This window comes from Euprymna scolopes, chromosome 42 (assembly GCF_053919585.1).
Source record: "Euprymna scolopes isolate OS-2025 chromosome 42, ASM5391958v1, whole genome shotgun sequence".
In the NCBI taxonomy this organism is placed as follows: Eukaryota; Metazoa; Mollusca; class Cephalopoda; order Sepiida; family Sepiolidae; genus Euprymna; species Euprymna scolopes.
In genome coordinates, this window is record NC_136523.1 from 44829073 (window position 1) to 44841660 (window position 12588).

General features: G+C 33.1%; 1 protein-coding gene across 4 annotated transcripts in view; it reads right to left on the reverse strand.

Annotated features, from left to right (window-relative positions):
• The window catches only part of LOC145267071 (guanine nucleotide-binding protein G(q) subunit alpha), a 170383-nt gene that overhangs the window by 68033 nt on the left and 89762 nt on the right, over window positions 1-12588 (reverse strand). For all 4 annotated transcript variants that reach the window (XM_080123029.1, XM_080123031.1, XM_080123028.1 and 1 more), the window contains exon 3: window positions 9747-9931. In XM_080123029.1, coding sequence (XP_079979155.1) covers window positions 9747-9931 — 185 coding nt within the window. The remainder of the gene's footprint in view (window positions 1-9746; window positions 9932-12588) is intronic.

The following is a 12588-nucleotide window of genomic DNA, read 5'->3' on the forward strand; positions in this document are numbered from 1 at the left end:
GGATTTGCTGCTTGTCGTGTTAGTTGGGAGTGTGTATGTTGAGGAGGTACAAATCTTATAGGAGTTCAGAACACATTCCATTAAAATACTTATATAACAGGCACAGGTATGCAACACTGCAGTGATGGGACAGAGGTTGGAGATTGGCTGATAGTACAGGATTTATTTGATTTGAGACTAGTGTTTCAAATCCTCAAGGTGTTTGTGCCACCGTTCACTTGACAAACTTAAAACCTTTATCTTTGTGTGGCCTTTGAGCATTGATAAATGGCGACTCATTAATACGCAAAAAAAATATGCAGGTTTGAAAGAAGTAAAAGAATTCCTTACAAACATCACACATCAAGTTATGATAAATGAAAACTAATCATAATGAAAGAAATAAAACAAAACAAAATTATGTTACTTTATAAAAAAACAAGTAAAGCACGCATGGTCCCCCATGAGTGCACAGTGAATGAGGTATAAAAAAATTACTAAGTTCAGCATTCCTCTCTCCATTTAGCCCGAAAAGTCCCCAGGGGACGTCAAATCCTGGTGAAAATGGACACACGGTGCAGTTTTAGGCCTTAACATATGTAAATTTGAGTTCTGCATCAGGCAAAAAAAGAAATGACTAAGTCCATCATTGACCCCCACCCCTCCATTTAGCCCTAAAAGTCCCCAAGAGCTTAACATATTCAAATTTGAGTTCAGCACCATGCAAAACTGCTAAATAGACATACACAAAAAATTTTGGACAAATATGGTAAAATAGTTCCAAAAAATGAAGTGTTTTTATTAGCCCTAAAAGAGCCCCTGGGGCACACCCAAGAGTTATCGCAAAATTATATAGAAATCAGTTAGTTACAACTTTTCAGAAAGTTTTATAAAAATCCAAGGTATCAATTTTTTTTTTAATAAGCACAAAAGTGTCAATTTTAGCCATTTTCACCCGAAAGGCACCCCTAGGGGGGCAACTGGAGTTTTCCCGGAAAATCTGTTGTTACATTTTTACTCGTATCATGTTTAATGTTTGTGCAAAATTTCAAAAAATTCCAAGACGTAACTATTGAGAAAAGTATGAATGGACAAGGATGAATTTACAGGTCCACTCTCCTTTTGTCGGGGGGGGGGGGGGGGGAGGAGATGCAAAAAAATGAAAAAGAAACATTTACTTTTCAGATAACATTCATTTTGTTACTTAACAAAAAGTTGAATATGACGGCCGTTTGTTTGATCTAAATCGTTTCTATCATGACCGATTCTCGTTTACCATAAATTGGCATTAGATTGGTAAAGAATTTTCATTTCATTGAAACCTGGATTTATTTTTGTGCTAATGAGTCATCGCTTATCAACACCAAAAAGCCACACAAGGAAAGGGTTTTATAAGTTTGTCAGGTGAGATAACACCTGGATAGTTACAACAGTATTACACACACTCATTATATATATATATATATATATATGACAATAAAATTACAAATGAATAATGGCAAACATTAATTTAATATAAAGCTTTTTTTTAAAAAACAGTTATGCAAATTAGACATACAAATTGCTGTTTGTGTATTTTCTACTAATTATATATATGAATTACAAAAACAAGAGTCATCTAACTTCACTATCCTTTCATGAGTTTATTGAAATTTTCGCCTATATGACAAAATTAACATTTTAGCTTTCAGAGAGAACTGTTCTAAGAGGGACAAGAAAGATACAGCAAAACAAAGGGACAGTGGAAGAGAAAAACAGGAAAAAGAAACAAAACGAGAGGAAAAAATAAAAATAAAATTCAGTCAAATAGCAACAAAAATGATGTATGACTTATGATTTATGAGAAATCAGCCTTTTCTCATACAAAAAAGACTGATAAAAATGTTACACATATGATGCACCATTATGTGGGGAGTTCGATCTAAACTAATCTGACATGGAGATGTTCTGTTTTTAACACACTTTCATCTGACATTGCTGCAATTAGCATGTTGAGAAAGATTCTAGTTATTATAAGTGCGTATGTGGAAGAAAGGAGACAGGAAGTCATACTTTGATGAAACAAGTTATCTATTTCCCTACTTCATCAATAGTTTAACGTGTAGCAAAAAATTAACATTTTACAGCAAGAACTGTTAAAAAAAAAAGAAAAGAAAAAAAGCACAAGAACAAAAAAAAAAAAAAAATGAAATTACACCAAAACTCAAAGAAATATAAAAATTTTGCCATAGAAACATTTTCTGAGCCAACCAATTTAACTTTTCAATGAAAGAGCATATCGTTCTTTCAGAACATAATACTCTTATGGGGATGGGGACACAGGAAAAAAAAATCCCTATGATTAAACTAGTTTTAATCTAGCTCTTCTAAGTATTCTTGTTAAATGTATAACTTGCATCTTTTTAATATAAATCTTTTGCAATTTTAAAAACTAATTTTTATTTAAATTAACTCCCCTGAAAATGAAAAATGTTTTCAGAAAAATTTTAGTCATTTATCTTTTCTTTTTTTTTTTTAATCATTGTTAATACTGACAATGTTATTGCATACATATATTAGCGAACATAAGACAATTACAATCCTTAGAATTGAATCAAGGCCACTTTCAGATTAGACCAAAAATATAATTTAGCATTCAAGGTTTGTGCTGTTATAGTCTCTTCACAAAACTGTTGCTCCAGTCTTTCATTGTGTGACAAGATGATTTACACATCCAGCTTTTGACATAAGGAACCAATCATATACAGCGCACTTCTGTTCCTGTTTTATATTCTGACACAATTTCCATGCTTTCTTAAAACACACCTTAAGAAAACATAATCCACATAGTGCTCTTCAAAACCCTTACATATATTATATATATTACATATTCATGACAAATAGCACCCTATCTGAGAATTCTACCTTCAAACTCCTCAGCCTAATATTTGTGGGTAATATGAACTGGAACAAATACATAGAGGACATTGCAAAGGCTGCTGCAAAGAAGGTGGGTTCCCTCCATCGAGCTAAAAGACTAACCTGAGAGTATCCTGTACCTTTACAAGGCCACCACTCGCCCATGCATGGAGTATTGTTGCCACATCTGGGCTGGTGCATCTACCACTAGTCTCTCCCTCTTGGATAAAGTTAAAAAAAGAATTGTCAATCTAGTTGGTCCACTTAATCAACTAAGCTCCAGTCCCTGTCTCATCACCGCAATGTTGCATTACTGTGCCTGTTTTACAAATATTTTAATGGAATGTGTTCTGATGAACTGGTTTCACTTGTACCCCCTCAACATACATATCCCCGACAAACCCACTCAGCAATAAGATTTCACGCCTTCACTGTTGTCCCTAAATGCCAGAAAGTTTTCTATTCTAATAGCTTCTTTCCTTTACTTTAGAATTCCCTTCTTGCTACCTGCTTCCCTGGATGTACTGATATGCAGAATTTAAATATAACATAAACAAATGTCTTGTTAATCTTTCCTAGACATGGCCCCAAATAGTAGCCCCTAATGTCCAAGTTGCGATATACTTTGTAAGGGGTGGAACTTGAGTAAAAAAAAAAAAAAAATTCTGATGTTTTTCCTTCACAAAGATCAGTCTTTTGAAATTTTACATACATAATTCCAGTATATTTTCAAGAGGTGAAGCAGCTAACAAATTTTAGCGAGGTTTATACAAGAGTGCTCAATACCAAAGTAGAGCAAGATATACTTTTTATTTATTTTATACAAGCATTTATATGTTGCTACACATTCATGAGTATGTTTTGGTCAGCAAGTAACTAGAGACTTCTTTAGGCGATATTACTTATACAAATGTAGAGCTTGTAATGAAAATTGGAAGAAACTACTTTTGTATAAGTAATATCAGCTGAAGAGGTTTCTAGGTACTTGTAACTGCTTGACAGAAATATGCTTATGAATGTTTAGCGATATATAAATGCATTATGCAATACAAATAAAATGTGTGTATATCATTCAAACACGGTAGTTAAGTGGCAGTTTTAGTCATTTAGAACTGCTTTAAAGCTTCAACGCTCACTCATTTTTCGACCAAATTTCAAACAATTATATACAATTTATAGATCACCTTCTCAACTATATTGTGAAAACTAAATTTTCAATTTTCGTTCAGTAAAACAAGACTTATGAATTTTCTGGTGTTCAAAATCATAATATGTAAGGAGGTGAGCGACGCTTTTTATGACTAGTTTCCCTAGCAACCACATTGCTTCAGCTACTAATTCACTGCTGTCTCAAAAAGAGAAGTAACAAGTGAAACAGAGAGCATGAAAGGGAGATAATTGGGGGGGGGGCATTGAAAGCAGACGAGTGCCATACATTGTTATTACATATGTGTTTAGGGGAGGGGCAAAAAAATAAAACTGAAATTAAACAAAGAACAAGCGAATTTACTGGAAGCCTGGAAAAAAAATCATGGATTACAATAGAAAAATGCAAGCATGAAAAGTAATATAGTTAAGCTTAAACATGGAAAAGTAAAGGACTAGTTGTTAAAACTGGAAAAGAAAAGGACAAGCTATTCTAGTAAAAATATAAATTTATAACTTAAAATATTGCAGCATTAAGAATTTATTTTTTTAATTTATAACATTATATAATCAATTCTTAATGCTGCAATATTTTAAGTTATAAATTTATTATATTTTTTACTAAAATATCTTGTCCTTTTCTTTTCCAGTTTTAACAACTAGTCCTTTACTTTTCCATGTTTAAGCTTAACCATATTACTTTTCATGCTCATATTTTCTATTGTAATATATATATATATATATATATATATATATATATATATATATATAGCATAGGTCATGTCATATGCTACTGGTACCATGTAATCCAGTACTACCTGCCTCAGGTCGGGTCACCGGCGATTAACTGGTTCCCCCACCAGACTTGTTTGGTGAGGAGGGTGGCTAGTCTCCCTGAAGGATTAAAAACAAGACCTTCCAAAGGGCGAATGAACCCGTTTTTGGGGTCAACGGCCAACTAGCACCATGTGTGTTTGTGTGTGTGTATGTGTGTGTTGGTGTGGAGAGGGCTCCTGAAAGCCGTGGAGAGGGCTCCTGAAAGCCGTGGTGAAGGCAACCTTTCTAGGAGAAGCAGATCTCTGATTTAAAAAACCAGAAAGTGGGAGGCCAGTATCCGCATTAAGCTGGTTTGCAGTTTAACTTGTTGCTGGCTATCTTGCTCTTGCTTGTCGCTGGATCTCAACATTTTGAACCGAGAGAGAGACTTAGTAGTCGTACAAAGCTAAGACTCTGTAACATCATCTGTGTATAGATACTTTCTCAGGCATTTGTCATTTAAAATGGTCCTGTGAAAATGGAAGTCATTTTTGGGTTCATGTGTCTGAGAGAGTGGCACTCGTCTGACAAGACATTGCAATCATCAATCATATACACACACACACACACACACACACACACACAGAACATTTCAGAAGACTTTCCTATTACTGATTTAAATTACAGGGAATCATTTTAACATTAATAGAATTGTGATAAACAAAACCATTTGCATTTATTTAGCTGATCAGGTATGAGATAATGGGTTAAAATATCAAAGGATTTTAATTTTTGAAAAAGTTGCCTTATTTTTCACCACCAGGCAATCAATGTTTATTTTTTTGCTTCAAACTCAAATTTTTATCTGAAGTAATTTGATTATAATAAAAACTTTCTAACCTCCACCCCCCCTTGAAAAAATGCTTTATCACGGGTGAAAATTTTTGTCGACAAAAATAAAACAAAAGGAAAAAAAAAATAAAATGCAAAATCTTCACTATTTTGCATTTTATCAACTGAGGTTCTGTTTAATAATCATAAATTATATCTGGATTATAAGCATACTGTAAAAAAAAAAAATCAGTCCAACATTTGTTGCGGCTCAGCTGAAACCCGATTCTATTCAGTCCTAAGACATCTACCCTTACAGAATTTACTTTTCGAAAAGGTTAGTTTATAGCTGAGGCACCCCTACCAGGGAATGCTATAGATATTCATAACACAAGCCTCATGTAATGTAGTCAAGAATAAATCAATAAGTGCATGTTGATCCTCACAATCTTGGAGGCGGGTTGGCAAAGTGGCAATCTGTGAAAGTAAACGCTGTAAAATGTCGGCAAGATGACGTATATTTGGAAACATACTCGTTGCTGGGAATGTCTTGTTTAAGTAGTCCACTCTTGCTTCTTATGCAAGCGGGTGAGTCTACTTCTACGGAGGTGTGACGCCAAGACCACTCCGGTCTTGTAACTGGGCGTCTTGATTCGATTCCACCTCTATAAACGCGATATAGAGGAACTATATGCGCCATTGTAGCTGCATCAGTGTAGCTGGAGAAACCAAGCTAATTACCGTGATGGACATTAAAAATCACCAAATACGTGTATTTAAGCGTTATTATTTTAAAGAGTGCTACATCTATACTGTCAGAAATTTAGTCAAGTAGGATATAATCCTGAAAGTTATTTTGTAGCTGAGGCACCCCTGTTTGGGAATGCTGATTGGATCAGCCCAGGAAGTTTTTGTATGTCAGAGTACACTTATTCTAGTGCACTGGATTCTTAAAACCACAGGTGACCTTGTGTCTAACTTGCTAGCAAAGAGGTACATAATATTCTGTAAAAAGTGAAATCTCATTTTGAAAACTAATTTATGCAATTATTAAAAACAAAACGCATCAAAGCAGTAATTCATATGGTTATAATTTTTTAAAACTAAATTTGTTAATCAGTTTTAGATGTTTTTTTGTAAACTTTCATGTCAATCTTTTTCAAGTTTTTCTTCTTCATCCCCTTTTGTTTTCGTGTGAAGTAATCTGTCACATTTGAAGGTAGTATGTATGCATGGCTCGCCTTCACACAAGCTTCCCTGTTCTTCAAATAACTTGCTTTTAAGCATCCTAGGATCATCTAATTTGCATACGAACAGCGAGAATTCACGTTACTTTCACATGACTGTTGAGCATAAAATCATTTGTGTGCCACCATTTTGATTTTTCTATTGTAAAGTAAATGGACTTTACAAAATGCATAGACATCTGAGCATTTCTGAGCCAAGTCATTTTCACAATCACTAGAATTTTCCCCTGACATCTTTTCATATTTACAGCCTTGAAATACTATTTTCTCAGGTCTTATTAATTTGAATGAGTGAAGTATAAGCAAAAAGATATCTGCTAAATGGAAACATTGCTAAAAGATCCTAAGTGTTAAAACCCTCGGCCTATTATAGGGATTGTCTTTATTCAGACCAGAAGTTTCCTTGATATTTTAGTTAAATGAAAAAAACAAACAAAAACAAAAAAGTTTTAATACATGTTTTTCAAGAGAAAATCTATTATGCCAAAATGACTTAACATAACAAACCGAAATTTACTTTAAAATTCCAAGATCGGCAATATTGCATGAAAATAAATATTTATACTAAAAAAAATGAAGCATAATCAGAATTGAAAGGAGTAATAGCAGTACTCCTCAAGACTCAAAGATAAATATCACCAAACAGAATACACCATCCCCAAAACACTTCACGACTACAATCAACTATGGAAACTTTGCCAACTCATGTCGAAGATCTGCCAATCTACTCTTGACTGTGTTATGAAGTACACAAATCGCTGCCCGTCAAAAACAAGACAAGATTAGGAGAGATGCAAAGTACAAGTTTACATAAAAATTTCAAAAGAACGCAGCTAACAGCACTAAATGCAGCAGGGAAACATGAACACAGCGTTCCATGAAAATATTTCTGCAATAAACTGAAGATAATGACTTGCAACATGTAACAAGACATTTACAAGTCTTTTTTTTGAAAGCTAAATGATGTGATAAATTTTAAATGGCCAAAGAAAATGTGAAATGAAGAATTCCACAGGAAAACAATTTATGAAGATTTGAGGAAAACCAAGAAAAGATGTCTACATTTTGTGAGGTTTTCAGTCATGAGGCTGTCATAAGGAGGAAAAGGAAAGTGGAAGAGAGAAAAAGCAGCAAAAAGAAAGGAAGACAAAGTGAGAGAAATAAATAGCAATGAAAAAAATTAGCAATTTAAAAGAAATAAGCTTTTTGTATTAAAAAAAGAAAAAAAGTTAAAAACTCATCTCCATGGGAAACTCTAGTGATTTTTAAGTGAAAATCTGTTTTTCTGGATTAAGTAAAAATGAAATTCTGCTAAAAAGTAGAACTCATTCCTGTTTATAGCCATCCAGTTTTGGCTGGGTTTTAATTTCCATAAATTACAATTAAAAAAAAATCTACTTAATATTGTATTTTGAAGTTCATTTTAAGACAAAATCAGTAAAAAAATGATCATACTCCAGGTGTGGTTGAAACTCAGACTAATTACAGCAAGTTAATAATCTTTTGACCCATGGCAGCAGTTACAAAAATTATGCTATTAATCACATAAACCAGACTGCTCGCCACATCTCTAAGAGTCAGATGTCAGCAAAAATAGAAACAAAAAAAAAGGTGGGGAGAGAAAGTATTCTTTTTCATTAGTGAATATGAAAGAAATTACATGTTATTGAATTAGAACTCCGTGATATGAGTAGAACTATTAGGATTTGAAACTGTGGGAAGGTTAGCTTCTCCCACTCCATCCATATTAACAAAAACTGATTGGATTAAATATGAAAATTGATGAAATCGATTGGAAATGAAATTTTTCTTTCTAACACAAACCAATATTTGGCTTATCTTACTAATGAAACCGATTCTTTTGTATCTTCTAGTACCAAAAGTATTGACCAAAAAAGAATAAGGAAAGTAAAAACTGATGACGCATAAAATGTTTTCATTATTGAATTATCAAATATTCAAAAACAGAATACAATAGAAGTTATCTCATAATTGAAGGAATTTTGAAAATTTATTATTTTTTTTTAGAGGAAATAAAATAGTTCCGTAGTGTAGAAGAAATATTTCTAGAACATTATATATATATATATATATATATATATATATATATATTAGTGATGGGACGCTTCCAATATTTTCCCCTGATTCTGATACAATTACCGATTCCATGCTAAATTTGGATTCTGATTCTTTATAAATCTCTAATTATTTAACTATAAGATTGTTATTTTCCCCGGATTTTCGTAAAAACACGTTTAATATGCAGATATTTTCCTAAATGTCAAAATACACTTGTGAAGGATCAACTATTGATTTTAGCTTTACTTGTATTTTAAAATCAATAAATATTTATTATTTTATTATTACCAGCAATGGAAGGTCTTACTTTAATAAAAATAAAATAAAAAAAAGATAATTAAAAGAATCGTTTTGGCATCGGAAAATAGGCATCAATTTTTCCGATTTCAATACTGACTCCTCCAAATCTTCCGATTTTTTCGATTCCCGATTAATCATCCCAACACTAATATATATTAAATAAAAAAATAATTTGCTTTGATATCTCCCTTCTGCCTATTTTTACATCAATGTTATATCCTCTCATTTCTACTTCTCCCATTTTTAAAATGTGGAAAAAAAAAAAAAAAAAAAAAAAAAAACACTTTCTTTTTAAGTTTTTTGTGTCTTAAAGGGAAAAGAGCAAGGAAAAGTATTTGTAGAACTGATTTTTAAGAAAATAAATGTTTATATCGTGGGCAGATTTTACATGGTTAAAATCATTCCAGGTTCGATTTTTTGAAAAATAAAACTATTCAGGTTACAGAATTCAAGCGAAATCCCTAAATTAACACTGATGAGGACAATAGTCCAAAAGACAAAGACACTTACATTATTCTCAGGATTTTTGTACTCTAAACTTAATGTATCCATGGCGGCAATAAGAGTTTGGATGGCTGAAAATATGTTTTGGTAGACAATTTTCTCAAAGCCTTTTCGATCTTCTTCTGAGTAACCAGCGCCATGGATAATTCTCATCTGTTTAATAAAGGTACTCTTTCCAGACTCGCCAGTCCCTGTGAAGGAAAATAAAATAGAATGTTAGAATCATTTTTTTGATTTTTAAAAATAACGTCAAAAAAATTTTTTAAACAAAATTTTAAACAAGTCAATTAACAAATGCTTTAGTTGTTATTTTCACAATTTTTCAGACGATTCAGTCTCTGACCTTCTTCAGGTGTATCTTTTTGAATTTGGAAATTTTTATGTCAAACACTAGAATTTTGGACTGAACCCTTTATTTAATCCATAAAGTGAGACTGTTGTTGTTCCTTCAGCCATGATTGAGAAGTGTTATTTGTGGTATTCTTATTTATCATCGCCCGTAATAAGGACTGATCTTGAACCTTCAACAAAGCGAGTCTTGTGGAGGTTGACGTTTTCATTCTTACAATGGTAACCAAGAATAACAATACTTATATCTGGTTATGACAATAAACAATCTCACCCCTCAATAAAGGGTTCAGTACAAAATTCATGTAATCAAACATTGTGAAAATAATAAAGATAAGAAAATCATTAAAATCAAGATGTGTGGACAGATAATCTATTTAGCAGCAATTTGATAATTATTTTCCACAAAACAAAAACAAAAAAACTCCAGTTTCAACAAAGTCAAAATTAAGAAAGATACAAAAGACAGTTATAAGGAAACGGAGGGAGATGTAGAAAGCAAGACAAAAAGGGAGAAAGAAGAAGAAAAAAACATGAGATAAAACTAAAACGTGATTTAACAGAAATCATCATCTACAATATAAATCTTACCTGTCTGTTTAAATGTATGTATGCCTAAAACTTTCGACAGAGGCGACGGATTTTCACAAGATCGGTATCATTTCGAAGCTCGACCCTTTGGGCGACAAAACATCGAAAAATTGGCCAAAAACATCAATTCCTTCACCCTCAACTGGGCAGTTTTTGACAGGGAGGGTCGATTTTTTTGCAAGTCATTTAACCCTTGCGTTCACGACGTCGCTTAAAAAGCGATATTTCGATTGTCTGTGACGTCACAACCACAGTAGGCACATCGGTAAGACTGGTTTTTTTTTCAGCTTTTTTTCCTCTGGTGCGTTACTGGTTCGAGCCTGCTTACCACATTTTGTTTTTTCTCAACATACTTCCAAACACCTGGCCAATGCCGGGCATCCATGTATAAAAGGCAAAATGTATGTGTGTGTGTGTGTGTTTTTGAATGTCTTGCAAAATCTTGACACACATGACAGATCTTCACGAGATCAGTTTTGAAGCTCGATGTCTTGGACGACAAATATCGAAAAATTGGCCCAAAGCATTCATTCTTTCACCCTCAACTCGGCTGTTTTGAACAAGGAGGGGGGGGGGTCACTTTTTCGCCAACATTTTCACAAGTCATCATCACTGTTGCATTGACTATGCTTAATTTCGATGTTCGCGACTTCCGGTTTCGCCATGGATGCATCGGCGAAGACGTCATGTTTTCTTTTTCACTCTCTTTTTCTCGTTCGCGTTACGAGTTTGAGCTTCCCTGCCTACTACCATTTTTTTTAACAGCGCTCTTCACCCAAACAGCCTACTGTTGTTTTGACCCCCCCCCCCCATTCCTTACCACACCTCCACACACCTGGACAACGCCAGGTACCCCTGTTAGTCTTATATAAAATTAAAAAAATGTTTAGAATTCACTTTGATTAAAATAGAAATGTCTTTTCTAGATTAAAACAGTGAAATTTCACAAAAAAAGTGAAAACTCACCTCCTAATAATTTAGATTTCATTTGATTATTTAAAAATTACTGGTCAATTTTCAAACTCATGAAAAGTTTATCTTTAAATTGTTAATCTTTTAAATACTTTAGTAATGATGCACTGTTCAGAAATTTGGTGTTATTTTCACAATACAATGTTGATGCATTTTTGTTTTTAAAAACAAAGATGAAAAATTCATGTACATTTCTTGCACAATTCAGTCACAATCAATCAGTTGCACAGATGAATATAGCAGGGGTTGGAGGGTCGACAAGTGATCAAGGCAATTTTAGAAATTCTGTTGTGGAAAAGACAAAGGTAAAGAACCAGCATGCACTTTTGACAATGAATGCTTGAGTAACACGCATGCCAAATGACTCCATGAAGCAAATTGGTCTGGTAACAAAACTTAAGTCTCACATAAACTCAATAAATGTTTGTTTTTGAAATGGATTATTTTTTGAACAGATTCAGATTGAGAATCAAACAAAATTGCTATATTGAATCGTATTCAAAGTCTTACTACAAAAATACTCTACTATTCAAAACAAACACTACAAAAAAAAAAAAATGTTGCTAATAAATTAAAATTAATTTTTAAATTAAAAAAAAATCAAAACTCAAACTGATTTCTCAGAGATATGTAGATCAAAGTGATTTTTATAAAAGGTCTGGCAGACACACAATTAAGATTCTTCTTTAAGATAAGTTTTGTTATGTTCGTGCTATCATTAGAGCACAGGATGGAGCAGGTGCTAGTGCGATTGGAAGAGTTAGGATTATATTGAGTAAGTTTAAGGAACTTTGACCATTACTAACCAGCTGAGTGTTACCACTGTTGACCAAAAGAAGATGCAGTATGATGATGTATGAAAAAGAACCCTAACCTGTGAGGATTGAGAATATATATTGCATGGATAAAAACAATAGGCAGATGTAATGAGTCCTAA